General features: G+C 49.5%; 4 protein-coding genes across 4 annotated transcripts; 2 read left to right on the forward strand and 2 right to left on the reverse strand.

Annotated features, from left to right (window-relative positions):
- Positions 1-61: 61 nt before the first annotated feature.
- MRS44_011762 (uncharacterized protein) lies at positions 62-2,727 on the reverse strand (the record flags this gene model as incomplete). Its single annotated transcript, XM_065619850.1, has 5 exons — positions 62-1,041; positions 1,098-2,192; positions 2,258-2,342; positions 2,412-2,494; positions 2,565-2,727. The coding sequence occupies 5 exons, from the start codon at positions 2,725-2,727 to the stop codon at positions 62-64; spliced, it is 2,406 nt and encodes an 801-aa protein (XP_065475922.1).
- A 991-nt stretch (positions 2,728-3,718) lies between these two features.
- On the forward strand, positions 3,719-5,286 carry MRS44_011763 (uncharacterized protein; the record flags this gene model as incomplete). Its single annotated transcript, XM_046268964.2, has 4 exons — positions 3,719-3,951; positions 4,015-4,232; positions 4,285-4,509; positions 4,571-5,286. The coding sequence occupies 4 exons, from the start codon at positions 3,719-3,721 to the stop codon at positions 5,284-5,286; spliced, it is 1,392 nt and encodes a 463-aa protein (XP_046134519.1).
- A 262-nt stretch (positions 5,287-5,548) lies between these two features.
- Positions 5,549-7,034, reverse strand: MRS44_011764 (uncharacterized protein; the record flags this gene model as incomplete). Its single annotated transcript, XM_046268963.2, has 5 exons — positions 5,549-5,691; positions 5,752-6,101; positions 6,173-6,263; positions 6,340-6,735; positions 6,785-7,034. The coding sequence occupies 5 exons, from the start codon at positions 7,032-7,034 to the stop codon at positions 5,549-5,551; spliced, it is 1,230 nt and encodes a 409-aa protein (XP_046134518.1).
- Positions 7,035-10,480: 3,446 nt separating this feature from the next.
- On the forward strand, positions 10,481-14,870 carry MRS44_011765 (uncharacterized protein; the record flags this gene model as incomplete). Its single annotated transcript, XM_065619851.1, has 5 exons — positions 10,481-12,123; positions 12,880-13,926; positions 13,975-14,461; positions 14,537-14,798; positions 14,863-14,870. The coding sequence occupies 5 exons, from the start codon at positions 10,481-10,483 to the stop codon at positions 14,868-14,870; spliced, it is 3,447 nt and encodes a 1,148-aa protein (XP_065475923.1).
- Positions 14,871-15,597: the final 727 nt, after the last annotated feature.

A 15,597-nucleotide genomic window follows, 5' to 3' on the forward strand; every position in this document is an offset into this window, starting at 1 on the left:
GAAGCTACAACAACCTGATGAACAACTCGAATTCAAATGGATACTAACTAAGTGCTCACTACTAATTTAGCTCTTCGCCAAGCACATTAACCAACTTGACATGCTTTCCAGTTTCATGCAAGGTTGCGCGGGTGACTTTTCCATCAGAGTCCCATTCGAAATCAACTGCACATCCGCCTCGTAACCTCAAGTTCCTAACATTGCCACCACCCCATCTGGGTGGAATGGCAGGGCCCAAGACTACCGTGCGTGTCTTATCCTCGTTGACGTAGGAATTTGGGAGGTCAACCACGAGCATGCTCAACACTGCTCCACCCAAACCGAGATTCGCATCGATTTGAAAAGGCACCTTTTGGCCCTGGTACATATCAAGGCCATTGGGTGCGATGTTATTGTCGATGAGTAGTCGAAGTTCGTTGTATGCTTGGCTCGTGCTGTTGAGACGGGCCCAGCACGCAACGCGCCAGGCTTTGCCCCAACCAGTATCCTGGTCCTGCACTCCATTTCCACGGGCCTTGAGCGTGGCTTCTACAGCTGCCTGAACTGTTGAATTCCAGTAGCCACCCTGGAAAGACGAGATAGAATAACCTGGGTACCAGCCGACGAGGTGGGATAGATGCCGATGGGTGTTCTTTGTGTCCTGGCCAGCAGAATCCGGTAACTTCCATTCTTTGATGCCGCCCCACGACGTGTAATGAAGGCCCTTGTCGAGCCTTTTCAACACAGCTTTCAGCTCTGACGTAAAATGCTGGTCACTCTCGCCGATATATGTGATTGAGTTCAAGGTAGCTTCAAGAACTTGATGGATCAGCTGCTGATAGTGGGTGCACCCGAACGATGTTGGACCATGTTCTGGGCTGTTGCAGGGATTCACGACCAATGTGCCGTCATGGTTGAAATCGTCTTCTTGAAGCTGGGAAATCCAGAATTGAGCGACTGATTTGAGGAAAGGGTAGCCTTCCTGGCGTAGCCAAGTGAGTGATCGGCCATACTCAAAGTTGTCCCACACATGTTGCATCATCCACGCCGCAGCGACTGGATCTAGAGGCTTGAGGTCAATCATCAGTGTCAGATGGAAGAGATTTGGTGCAACTCACAATTGGCCCATCCTGCTTCATTCTTCATACCTGTATGACCAAAGATGTTCATCTCATTGTGGACGACCCACCCAGGCGCATTGTAGAGAAGCTTGGCGGTCTCGGTTCCCCGAGGTACCCATGTGTTTTTCATATAATTCCACAGAGCAACCGAAGTCCTTCCAAGGCCGGTTTGGTCCGCTACCCAGTAGTTCATTTGGATATTGATGTTTGCATGGTAATCAGAGCTCCAGCTAGGGTTCATTTGCTCTGTCCATTTGCCCTGCAGGTTTGCCGGTAGTGAATTCTCGCGCGATGAGGCAATGAGCAGATATCGTGAATAGTCAAAAAGGAGACTCTCCAAATAAGGATCCCCTATGCCACTGCTGGAATAGTTCGAGATTAACACTGCTGTCTCCTGACCCGCTGACCTTTGAGCATCTGGAAGGGTCAAGGTGAAGGTTCCGAAAAGCGATTGGTAGTCTTCGATGTGCACTTTCAGTAACTTGTCATAGCCCTGTTGTGCGCCTGAAGAGGTCGATCGCTGTACTGCTGCAGCTGGGTCATCTCCTCTGAAGCTATAGTCATTTTCAGCATTCCCTTTGGTAGCGTCATAGTTGGTCCCTGCACTTATGATAACGTCTACCGTTTTGAAGCCGGGGGATCGGGCGATAGTCAAAGAGCCATTGGCTTCACACGAGACTCCGTCACCATCGCGACTGTCGACAAATCTTGCAATGGCATCGTATATCATTCCTTCTGGGTCTTTCAGCCGAGTGACCCCCCTGAATCGAGTGTACGGATAGCGACAGCTCGAATTGGCCAGGTTGGATGAAACGGCCGAGTTTTCGAACTGAATGTTGATGTTTGGCAGGTCCTGATTAGATGTTACACGGTAGATACATGCACCGGCCGGATTGGAGCAAAACAAGGTTGTCGTATAATTGACGTTATTCACAAGGTACGTGGTCGTATGAACACCGGTGGATAGGTCTAGAGATCGCGTGTAGTTCGTATAATCAGTAGCGTGGCCGATGATTATGCTGAGGTTACCCAAGACACGATATGAGCCGTAGTTGCTGTTGCTGCCAAGGAGAGCCGAGACATCTGGAACATCTTGGTCAGAAACAGGTTTTCACAACATCGGGGAGTGGGGAAATTGAGGTGGGAGCATGACTTACTCCCAGTTCCTTGATCGAAAATATACTCGCGAATTCCGGGAAGAGCAGTTGACTTGTTGCTTGTTGGATTGCCTCCAGTGTAGGCCTAATGGTCCATCTGTCAGTAACTCAAACATTTCGAAGCTCTCGCCACCATGCAGCCACGTTTCCATACCGAGTTTTCAAATGGGCCGCCAGACCATAAAGAGTCAACATTGAAAACAATCTTTTCGTGACCAGGCTCTCCGAAGTGCGTGCCTGCCCGAGGTTATGTTAGCCAGTTTTCAGAGTTTTGGAAGCAATCACCTCGTCGAACGAGAGAGTATACCTGCGAGGATCCCATTACCGACCGGATAGCCGGACTTGAGGATGTAATTGTCGTCGACCCCATACGTTCCCGGTGATGAAGACCAAATGGACCTCGCATCAACCCCCCCAAAAAGAGGGATTAAGCTCACGGCTCCCCAGAACGAGGATGCTAGGTTCTTCATAGTTGTGACAAAGCAATGACGAAAGAAGTTAATGTGATCAGTCATGGAGTCTACAGGTCCTCCTAGCTTAAGGAGCTTTATACGAAAACATGTTTGTTAATCGTTTCCTAACCAAGTCAATGCCTCTTTAGACCCATCCCATCGCGCCACGGATAAATTAAGAGGAAGATGGTGTGCGGAGATACGAGGGGAATCTTGTTGATCAATCCAAGTAATTCTCCCGTGTCGGCTTCGTTAACGTAAAAATTCCCTATTACCCGACGCCTCTTTCTTTAATTTTAGTGAGACTTCGATACAAGCGCTCGCAGAAATGCTCGAGCTCAGGATTGTACATCTCATGTAATCTCTTATACTATATCTCTTTATGATGACATTCTTTGAGGGACCAATGGCATGTAGACAAGAAAATGAAAAGCTGACTCGAGGCTATTAGATACAAAACTTAAATATTAGATATCTTGCTTCAGAGGTATTATTTCTCCCCTCCGTTAACTTGTTTCTCAAAGTATTCCTTCTCAGTGCGTCATCGCGAAGTAGATGAGATTTTGCAGGGGACGGTTGATTAGAATCGGCCGATTCTCCCCAGACTACCCGCCCCCGCCCCCAAAAAGCCAAGGAGAGAAACGCGGGGTAAGCCAAGCTATTGTCATCTGGGTAAGGTCGTGTCAGGTAAGAGCGTCATGAAAACAACCCATCCCGAGTCAGTCACTTCCAAGTTGTCCCGTGCAGGGGTAAATAAACCGTCGGGTGTTTTCACTCTGAATTTCTCCAAGGGGGAAATTACCCTGTTGGACAGAATATCCCGCTCTTCCCCATGGGGAAGCCCATGGGGTCTGTATCCCCCCTAATCGATGTGTGGAGGGCAACACGACAAGGTCAACTATAAGAACACCAGATCTCTGATCTCAAGTCATACTACTCATTACAAGCATCCGTCATTACCATACAATTTGTTCCAACAACGCTGAAAAGTCATCTCTGGCTGAACAACATGGGCGTAAAGGCCTTTCTCAAGAGGCGCTCTCTCAAGGTCTCTGATGACCGCGTTACCAAGGCGGCAGATCTCACCACGCGCCAGTCAATCTGGCCCATCGCACTCGTCACGACGCTTTTTTTTCTCTGGGGCTTTAGCTATGGCCTCTTGGATACATTGAATAAGCATTTTCAAGTCACGCTCAATATTACTCGAGCACGATCCGCTGGTCTACAGGCTGCTTACTTCGGGTGAGTTGAGCTGCATTTCTGTACACTTTACAATGTACGGCATGTTCTTACTATAATACACAGTGCCTACCCACTGGCGTCTCTCGGGCACGCGGCGTGGATCTTGCGACACTACTCCTACAAGGCCGTGTTTATCTGGGGACTCTGCCTCTACGCCGTCGGCGCTCTGATCGCGATTCCTTGCATCAAGGCAAAATCCTTCGCCGGTTTCTGTATGGCAATCTTTATCATCGGTAATGGTTTGGGCTCTCTCGAAACCGCGGCCAATCCCTACATCACTGGTAAGACCAAGTCACCAATGCACGCGGCTCTTTATGTCCTGACTGGTCATAGTTTGCGGCCCCCCAAAGTTCGCAGAAGTGCGGATCAACTTGTCTCAGGCGTTCAACGGCATTGGCACAGTCGTTGCACCCGTCCTAGGCTCCTACGTCCTGTTCAACTTTGATGACCAGGCGGCCCTGGCCAACGTGCAGTGGGTTTACCTATCTATTGCCGCCTTTGTCCTCCTTCTTGCCATCTTATTTCTCTTCTCGAATATCCCTGAGATCACTGATGCCGGTGAGTGACAAGTGCCCGTCCTTCGACTCGGAAGCAAGGCTAAACCCGATTTTTCTTCAAGATATGGCGCATCAAGCACAAGAGGTGCATTCGAGCGCACATGAGAAGCCATTTGTAAAACAGTACAGACTGTTCCACGCCGCCTTCGCACAGTTCTGCTACTGCGGTGCCCAAGTGGCTATTGCAAGCATGTTCATCAATTACGCAACTGAGACGCGCAGCAACACCAGCGACTCTACAGGTTCAAAGTTTTTCGCTGGGGCGCAAGCGGCATTCACCGTCGGCCGTTTCCTTGGCGTTTTGCTTATGAAATATGTAAAGCCGCGGCAAGTATTCCTTGTATTTTTAACCATGTGCATTGTGTTTCTTGCACCTGCTGTTGCGGAGCATGGCAATGTTGGCATCTCGTTGCTCTACTGTGTGCTCTTCTTCGAATCAATCTGCTTCCCGACGATTGTTGCCCTTGGTATGAGGGGTCTAGGTCGACACACAAAGCGCGGTAGTGGCTTTATTGTGGGAGCGGTCATTGGCGGAGCTTGTGTTCCTCCATTGACAGGCGTGGCGGCGGATCGTCTTGGCACGGGTCGGAGTATGGTCGTCCCCTTGGCTTTCTTCGTGGTTGCTTGGTCCTACCCACTCTGTGTCAACTTTGTGGATAGGTATAGAAAGGTAGCCGATTCTTTCGAAACTACACCTCGTGAGTCTCATATGCAGGTCGACATGGAGAAGATCAAGGAGCAAGAGCACGAAGAGACGGTTGAGAAGTCTGAGGTCTGATGGGAAGTTGCAATACTGGCCTACTCTTTTTACTATTGGTACTTTGACTTGGCAGAGGAGAGAGGAGCTTTGAATTTCCGAGTCATTCACGCTTGCAAACTCCATACTTATTCGATTTTGCTAGCAAATACACTAGGATGCTGATATCTAAAGTGACAACGTGCTTGCTTGTGTGGGTAGGACCGGCATTTCTTGCGCGCGTGTTCTTGTTCTCACCAGCTTAATTGGTTGAAACATTGGCCAACATCCACACCTTTGCCGTCTAGCAGCCGTATAGATCGGAAGGTATGGCATTGCGCCCTTTGCCAAACGCCACGAGGTGCTCAGGACACTTGGCTGGTTGAGCCAAGGCAACAACTTTGTTGTCATAATCAAAAGCAAGATATGCACTCCGAATAAAAGGTACTGGTGGTTTTACAAGTTAGCCAAATAGCAATACTCTGAGGCCAAGCTTGAGCTACTTACGACCCAGGACGAGCTGTCCCTTCCATGTCACTAAAACTCCTACCCAGCACATGCCACTGTCATCTTTGATTTCAGTGATGATCTCACGGTAAGGAACCTTGATAGTGACATCTCCAAAGGTAAAGTTCCAACTTCCAGGTTCCTGGCGCTTGGAACAGGAAACAAAGTACGCGTCGTTGCCGTCGTTGACGGCACCCAGATCTTTCAAAAGCGGGTCCACGAATGAATGTCGAAGCCGCAAGTATTGGTTCCCTGTGTCTAGAAGGAAAACAGAGTCGCTTTTCTGGATCTTGTAAGAATGTTTGCCTTGAGAAGACTTCTGGACCAAGCCTGTCAGGGCAATCGAGGGCCTTCAAGTTTAAGTGAGCATGCCGTCTTGATCAAGTTTTGAGAGTGTAGGATTCAAACGGGATAAACTTACCCAAATGTGCCAAGCTCATCCTTCACAAGTGGGCGTTTGACGAGCTTGCCTCGAAAACCTCCGGTGTTTGCACCACCCCAAATTATGACACCTGGTTCTCAATGTTAACACCAGTTGTGTCAACTTTACTCCTTGCGATTAAGATAGAAGAATAAGAAAAACCGTACCGTGATCATCATCAGAGCCTCCTGTGTGAAGAGTAAAAGTGCGGCTTGCAATCACTCCTTTAGCCGCTAAGCTGTCAAGAACTGTGTTATACGGCTTGCCAGCACGGTAGCCGAGTCTAAGATTAGGTCCAAGGCCTATCAAACCCGCAGCATCAGCAGGTCCGACATCTGGAGAGCTGAGGCCGAAGCGTTGGCGAGGAATAGTGACCCCAGCGATGCTAATCACATCTTGATGAATTGCAAGGTCAATGGTATCGTTGCTTGGAGGAATTGTTGTTGGGTCACCGTAGCTAACTTTGGCGGTGCCGAGCGCACGACTGAGTGTCTTTGATTGCTTGGTTTTGAAGTACAAGTCCTTGCATGTCGGGTCTTCGTTGGGGCAGCCAGTTGTAAACCCTAAACAAGTGAGTGATCCTTTCGTTCATTCTGAGAGTGGATGACCTACAGGTATCTGACTGAGACAATTCCAGTGCTAGGGTGAGATCTTGGGGTGGAGTGCCGACTTTGACCCGGAGGGTGTAGCTTTGTGAGGAAGGATCATCATTATGGTTCGTGATAACCTGCTTTATGGGATGAACACCTCTTGGCTCAAGCGGGGCATGGTTGTAGGAGTGTAGTGATTTCCCAACGCTGGGGACTGCGAGGATGGTCTCCAAGGTGGTGGACAGGGCCAGAATGATAGCAACTGCTCTCATCTTGCTTAGCTAAAAGAGAAAGTGGATGATTTACAGATTTGCGTGTCATCTGGTGAAGAGTGGCTCTAAGGATATGATATAGGACTGATTGCTAGGCATAGCCTTAAGGTATGTTCTGGACCATTCAAGCCTCTGTGTTGACAACAAAGCCCTTCCCTGAATGTGCCGAACACCAACCGGTTTTAAAATTACATTCTCGTATAGACTGGCCTCTCCTCGGAAATCTTATTAACTTACCGAGCTAGATTAAACTCTAATCAAGAGCTCCATGCGAGCATACCCGCGGGCTCCGTATTCCGGACCATCCCAAACTTGCCTTGTCTAACTTTTATGGCCCCTTCAAACCATAAAAGAAAGCCACATCAACTGCCGTATAGATTACGAGGTCTTTGCTACCCCTGGATCACGACATTGCCGAAGCTATGATCCAAGCGTCAAGGAAGAATTGGTACGCTGATCATTCCAAATGAGACCCACTAAACAGAACGGAGTTCCCATCGTTGTGGCCGGTTAAGTTCCGATTAACGTGCTCCCCTATTACTATCTGGTTTAAGCAGTATGCTTTTTTAAACCAGCCTAAGACTTTCATACCTTAGCATCTTTCTTGAAAATGAATGTCGGTAGAAGTTAGTGCATCTGTAGATAAGTGCTGCTGGGTCGAGAAGCTGCGGAGCATTGGGCTCTCCATAAAGTCCCCCAAGATCAGAACATGGCCTCGTTTAATCACCATATTATCGCATCGATCATCCTGGTTCTAAAAGCTAATGTCGTACGCCTAATGAGTAAAGTTTAGTCTAGAGTCATTAGGAACTCGTACTCACTCCTTGAAATAAAGATTGGGCGCAGATGTCGAACTAGTCTCCATACACACGGGTGCTTTAGAGCCAATGCCGATGCCGATGCCTGCTTGTAGATGGATTGGCGAGAGAGGCAGTAGAACTACTAGAGCACGTAGTCGCGATTCAGGAGAAGACATTGGCGGAGAATCACACATCAGCACTGGCGTCGCAGAACAACCCCACAGGGGCATACCAAGCCAACAGTGAGATCGACAAGGCAGTGGAACTACTCGAGCATGGCCGTTCTAAGATGTAAATGAAATGAAGATAGAATAACGGGTAGTGTATATCCTTCTCGTTGGCTGGCCGATATATTTCTTAATATTTAACATCTACTTCCCATGCTAGTTATAGTAAGTATCTTCTTTATGCCCTTCTTAATATATTTAAGGCTAATATTATAGCTTTATCTTTTATAGCGGCGTTAATTTAAGGCAAACTTTTAGCTCTAAGGCATCTGCACTTGAGAAGCCCCGGTATTGCCTGTGTCTTCCGGCAAAGACATGGTGTTTTGCGTTGGCTAGGTTCAATTAGAGTAAGGTGATGGATAAGTCCCTGAGCTGAGAGAGGAAGTTGGTCCTAGGTCAAGAAAGGAGTAAGCGGGGTGCAAGAGGCCCTGGTATGGTGGTAAGGCTCATATGTAATCAGGCAATCGTCTCAGTATAAAAGCCTCGACCGGGTCGCTCTTGTTAGGCCCCGTCAGAAAGATGAATTCAAGACCTCTGAATGGACCATACTTGAAACCTCAACCTAAGACAGGGGACATGACAAGCCAAGAAGGAGTTGCATGACGTTGTCATGCTGAGCTAAGTATAGATATACCTTTTGCCCGACCAACACGGAGGATTGAGAGGCAGCCACCTCATAAATGCAGCTCATATTCAGCTCGCATCACGCGTTGGGAGCAGCAACAAAATTCCTGTTGGCTGCGAGTCGTATGTGTACGAGAAGACTCAATCCTCAGAACTGGTTCAATCTTGTGCAGAGGTTCTGAGAGGGTATAAATAAGCCCTCGTCTCACAGCATCAGCCCTATTCTTGCAAAGCATCTCCAGGCCAGTTTCAACCATAACCAAAAGCGGAGCTACTTTAGCTTACTTCCCGAGTCGTAGTCCTCATTCGTGTCGTCCTTCTTGGCCTCATCACTAGAAGTAGCGCCAGGGCAGTTCACACCCGATCGTTTAGTATATACTCTACTGAAATCCCGTCTTCGGCTGTTGTCGTCTCTGACTAGGACCCGCTTTATAAAGAAGGCGTCAAGTTTCCGGTCGCCGTTTCTATCTACAAGTACGGAGGCTGGATCATCGAGGTTGACAACGTGATCGTTCTTGGCGTTGAAGGCTCGCTGGCCTGAGAAATCACGGACATGGACCCAGAGGCTACCGAAGAAGATTCAGACTGCGGTCTGGTTGAGGAGGAAGATAACAGCGGGAAGCTTGTGAAGCGATGCAGTCATTCTCGCTGCTTCACCTCGTCTCTGTGTCGAGCGTACACTGGGTGCCACATCCACAGGACTATAACTACACTACTGGATTTGGAAATTGTATCTAGCAGACAGTGGAGGAGAAACTTGACCCATCCAGGAGAGACTTCTTTTCTTACAGTTATGATTGTCGTTGTGTCTTGGTTATTATCGTGCTCACCTATATTGTGGCCAATAACTTCTCTTGAACACGTCATTCATCAGGATCAACAGGCCGGTGGGTATCGGCCAGCATCCAGTGTTGGTACATGGACGGGCATGACGGCGCCAGTAGCGGCTTAGGGGTTTGTTATTTACAGTTGCTCGTCCCTTTATGTGTTCAGTGCAGAAACTTGGTGCAACTGACAATCGATCATGCCATGCCACCGTCAAGGCCCAGTCCGCCCTGTTCTACCACAAATGGTGTTGGGAGTACGTTGGTTGAGCCTAGCGTTGAGCACATCCCAAACATTGCCGTCTCTTTGGTCACGGTCCAAACAGATCTTGGATCTTGGGGTTTCGCTTGCAAGCTCCATGGCAATCCCCTCCCTCCTGTACTGCACTTGGTTCGTTCTTCTGAACTAACGATGAAGACGGGGACTAGCTCGCAATTCCGGCACTGACCGACGGCAGTGACAATTGGTCGACCAAGTTCCACTAATGGCCGCTAGACCTTCCTGGGTAATTGCCCGGGTCCACTCCATCGTTGGGCTCTGATACCCCTGGACATGATTGGTTTCTCGTCGGCCCGAGTACACTTAACTACATAGGGTAAATAGCCGTTGAGGTGAAGAATGAAGCTCCTGGCTAACCAACCATGGCCTCTTTGGGTTCGACAAACATGGGGTTGCGGGGATAGAGTTGGCTGAACCACAGCTTGCGGCTACACTGTTGAGTGCTTAGATGATCGAATGATGGGGCTCAAGTTTTGGACTGGGCTAATTCACGCCACATTCCGGCTAGTTACCCCTTCCATCTAACAGAAAGTGGGTGTTGTGATGCCTTCCCCGTGGTCCGTTGATGCACTATTAAAGCGGGCTTTCCCAGTCAAGTCAGGGCGACTGAAACCCACTATTCTCGCATCAATCCCCTTTCTATACATGTTCATACCTCTTCATAGCTACGTTCAACTCATTTCTGTCAACCATGGCCTCCCCTCTTGAACCAGTCACCTCGGCAAAAGCGGACGTCGACACCGTGGAATCCCTCACCGTGGATCCAGTCGATCAAAACAACTTTGTTCAGACGATCCAAGATGCCCAGGTTGCCACCAGCAAGGAACACTCCATGTCCGTCTGGAGAGGCATCAAGCTATATCCAAAGGCAATTGGGTGGTCTGTTTTGCTGTCAACGGCCATTATCATGGAAGGCTACGATGTTGTTCTGATGAGCTCGTTCTATGCTATGGAGCCCTTCAACAAAAAATATGGTCAACTACAACCGGACGGATCTTACTCGCTCACAGCTGCTTGGCAGGCTGGCCTGTCTAATGCTATGAACGTCGGTCAGATCCTGGGCTTATTCATGACGGGGTTTATATCCGAGCGCCTCGGTTATCGAAAGACAATGATGTCGGCCCTCGCTGCGGTGACAAGCTTCATCTTTGTTCTCTTCTTTGCTCCCAACCTCCCTGCTCTTTGCGCCGGCGAGATCCTGATGGGAATCCCGCTGGGTGTCTTTCAGACCTTGACTGTCACGTACGCCTCAGAAGTCTGCCCTGTGGTGCTGCGTTGCTATCTCACCACCTACGTCAATCTCTGCTGGGTCATGGGCCAGCTTATCGCTTCCGGAGTTCTTCGCGGCCTCGTCAGCAGGTCGGATGAGTGGGCCTATCGCATCCCATTTGCCATTCAATGGATGTGGCCAGTTCCCATTATGGTTGGCGTTTTCTTCGCTCCCGAAAGCCCCTGGTGGCTTGTCCGGCAAGGGCGCGAGAAAGATGCCGTGGCTGCTTTGAAACGCTTGACGAGCAAGGCCGACATCGACTTCAACCCTGACGAGACTGTGGCCATGATGATTCATACGAACGAACTCGAGAAGGAAATTGAACAAGGCACCACCTATTTCGACTGCTTCAAAGGCGTCGACCTTCGCCGTACTGAGGTGGTCTGTTTCACTTGGGCTGCCCAGAACCTCTGCGGTGCAGGTATCATGGGATACTCAACCTACTTCTATACCCAAGCCGGCTTGGCCACAGAGAACGCCTTCAACATGTCTCTAGGCCAGTATGCTCTAGGCTTCTTTGGCACCCTCTTCTCTTGGTACCTTATGACCCATCTCGGACGACGTACCCTCTATGTTGGAGGCTTGGCTATTCTGTTCGTCATCCTCCTGGCTATCGGATTCACTTCGCTAGCCGGGAACCACAGCATTGCTGCTTCATGGGCTACAGGTTCATTGCTGCTCGTATACACCTTCTTCTACGATTCGACTGTAGGACCTGTGTGCTACTCACTTGTCTCGGAGCTCTCATCAACCCGTTTGCGAGCCAAGACTATTGTCCTGGCCCGAAATCTTTACAACATTTTCAGCATTGTCAATGGAGTTATCATTCCGTACATGCTTAATCCCACAGCGTGGAACTGGCGTGGAAAGGCTGGTTTCTTTTGGGCGGGCCTGTGCTTCTTCTGCGTTGCCTGGGCCTATTTCCGCCTCCCAGAGCCCAAGGACCGTACTTATGGAGAACTCGACGTTTTGTTCCAACAGGGCGTCAGCGCTAGGAAGTTCAAGGAAACATCAGTGGATCCCTTTGAACATGGCACGCACGAGAAGAAGGAAAGATCCGATGAGTGAGTGCAAGTGTTGAGGAGCCAGGAGGGGGGCCTATTGACGAACCTGGGCGCGATGGATTGTGTGAATTAAATGACCATCATATCATAACTCGAGCTGTCAATTGAGATTTTTGTGCATGATCTTTGCTGCAGCAGATGGAGACGGTGATCACCTCACGTAGACGGAAAGGGGGCGGAATGACTCCGGGGATCTGCCTCAGCAGCTGGTGCATACCACGGATACAGCCGGGGTCTGAATCTGCTTAAAAGTAACATGCACTTGGTCAAAGGGCTGGGAGAGGCCAGGGGGCGGGGTGCAACACGCACAGTACCAACCCGTTCGGCCCATCTTCCCCCACAAGTCGAAGAAGCGGGGGACGGCCATTTACCGAATCGAGCATAGTCACCAGTGTGAACCAGGATATAACACCAGGTCCAAAGCCATCTCATTCGTCACGAGATTGCGGGGGAAGCATAGCCCAGTTCTAGACTCATGGTCGGACCGACTCAGCTGTTCAGCTGCCCTTGGTCTAGGTCTGAAAACCTACCACTGCAAAAACCTCTCGAGTCTATCTTCCAAACTTTGTGATATCGCTCGTGCTGTGGACAAAGCCAAGTGTCCCGCTTCCTGGCCCATTGCACGACCTCGCAATTTCTCGAGCAGCCTTCATTTGCCGCGAATCGACGGTTAGGTTAAAGGCGGAGAAAACGTGTTCTTGGCCACCACGACGCGAACACGAACTTTATGATCTCCTTCAAGCTGTACCATCCAAGACTTGGCTCCTCGCTGCAGCCAGCCCCCGGTGCAGCATGTGACCAATGTCGACGCAAGAAAGCAAGGTGTAACCGCAAACAGCCCTGCGAAGCCTGCAGGAGGAGTCTGGAAACCTGTTCGTACTCGGTCCCCAAGACGAGAGGACGAAGGCCAAGAGCTCGCCCCAACAACGACAAAGATGAGCCAGCAAAGACAACAGTTCCTGGACCAATCAATCTGCCTGGAAACTCTCAACAGGGTGGTGACGACTCGGACGCGATATCCACAACAACAAATCCCAGTCCACCTCAGCAGAGCGATACATCGCAAAGTCCTTGCGAGGCCGATATGTTGTGGAGTGCACCCAGCCCTGCCAGTCCGAGGCGGCAGTACACTCCGAAGGGATATAGGAATGACGAGATCTTTGTCGAAAAGAATCCTCAATTGAATGAACCAGATGCAGCACTTTGGACAAGTTGCGCTGCTACGTCCACTGGTCATGAGCCTTCGCCATTCGTCCTTCAATATCCAAATTTCGTTCCCTACGTACGGATTTACCTCGAACGATTATATTCAGTCTTTCCCGTTGTCGATCGGGAATTTTTGTCGTCTCTATTCAACCCGGAGAGGCAAGACGCTCACATACCCGTATGGCTATACGCGTTCCTTTCGGCACTCTCAGCTGCAGTCATCGTCCAGCTTAATGTCACAGATCTCAAGGCTTCAGACATGGGATTGCCGATCGAAAATGGCCATGACCATAGGACTTTTGTCCGTGAGTCGATACCGGGGATTTCGCCACAGCTCTTCATCTCTCAATGTATGCAAGCCCGACAACAGCACGCCTTTATCGAAGAAGCCGACGAATGGACTATTCTTACTTCATTCTTCTTGTTTGTAGCGCACGACAACCTGATTCAGCCCAAGTCAGCCTCGTATTACCTTCGAGAGGCCATTGGATTTGTGGAGGCTTTGCGGCTAGGGGAGCCAGAGTCATACATGGGCCTTGATGCAGATACGGAACAGCGAAGTAAGCGGCTCTTCTGGCTCCTCTTTGTCACTGAGAGGTAGGTCTGACACTTACGTGACCCGTGGAATGACTTGACAATTTGCAGAGCATATGCTATCCAACACCGACGAAGAGCCATCCTCAGGCCGACGATCGACCTTCCTCGCATATTCGAATGTCGAGATCCAAGACTAGCATACGGTTTTGCGTCCCTGGTAAAGGTGTTTGCTACGATTGATGAGCCTTTTATCACGGCAATGATGAACGAACAGGCCAGCGGCGATGTCGACCTATCGCCGCTTGCCAACCAGTCCATTGCAAGGTTTCTCGATCATAGTACAATAGGAGGGGTACTTTCGATGTCGGAGATCAACGAGACACAGCGCCTGGATATCACGGTAACCCAGCATTGGATTCGTATACTTGCTTGCCAAATGCGAATGACATCTTCTCTGCGACCTGATCCCTCCAAAACTCAACATGCTGGTAGTCTTGGATCATATATCCAACCGGTCCTCGAAACATCGAAAAGCTTGCTCAGGCTCATTTCTACCGCCACGCCGGCATCACTGGAATGTCACGGTCTTGGAATGGTATGAAGTGCATAATTAGCACCCCAAAGTCTCTCCCTGTTAAAGACACTTGCTGATTGCATTTCACTCCTGTAGGAGCGTAAAATAGCCGATACTGCGAACTGTCTTTGTGACGTAATCGCAAATGCCGATGTTGAAGACTTTGCCGGATTCTTCACTGCACCGGAGTATCTCCATAGTTTCATGATGTTTTTATCTGATTTCCGTAACCGCGAGTCGCAATGTCTTCAGCCTCTGGCCCAAAGGGCGACCATCATCTTGGCTGCTAGGCTTGACCCTATGAACTCTCTAGGGGCCTTGGGGGAGGAGGCGGACTCGCCACGACGCAGAGACTCAGGTGTGTGTCGGGTCATAGGTGAAGTAAGAAATACTATGTCGGACGCATGATCTTGTTGAGATAGTGGATTAATTTTCTTGGAGGGTCACCGCAATACGAAGCTGTGGGAGAAATCTCAGTCAAACCTGAAGACGCAACCAACAGAAAAGACAGCTGACTTATGACTGTAAGCCCCCACTACTTCTACGGTGAGTTCATCTGTGTCTGTATCTAGGAGGTGTATTTGGAAATATTGCTTCTCCTTGGCTTCGCTTGGGGCGTATAATTCGTCGTCTGAAAAGAATAGGTTAATGTTCTTTATAATTCCCCCTTGGGTTGATGCCCATCATTTGTGGTCTGTAATGTACCTTGAAGGTTAGGGTTCGTCAGGGATTCCTAGTAGTGAAGCATCCCGCTTGGTTATTGCTAAACAGATACTATGAGCTGCCACAAGACGCATTCTTCGGCGCTCATGCTTTAGTGAGCTGGGATTGCAATCCTAGAGACTAAGCTTCAGCCTGTAATATACGCAAACGTGAGCCACGGCTGAGCTGATCCTCCTCTGCTATTGACCTATGGGGGCATTGGATCGAACTACCGCCTCTAGGGCTGAAAGTTGTTCACTCCATGCCAGCATGTGTCAGACATAGGCCTTAACCCTAGCCTTACAAAAGCTAAGTTACTCTACATGTAATCAGTCTCGCCCCGACTGCCCCGTTCCAAGACTCCCAATACTCATGGCCTATTCGCAATATAGCCCCCACCGCCATAAACGTGCCACGGCCGAGAACTATGTACCAGGATGATACTTCATTTAGTC

This window comes from Fusarium solani (genome assembly GCF_023522795.1).
Source record: "Fusarium solani strain SB1 chromosome Unknown bctg00000007, whole genome shotgun sequence".
NCBI lineage: Eukaryota > Fungi > Ascomycota > Sordariomycetes > Hypocreales > Nectriaceae > Fusarium > Fusarium solani.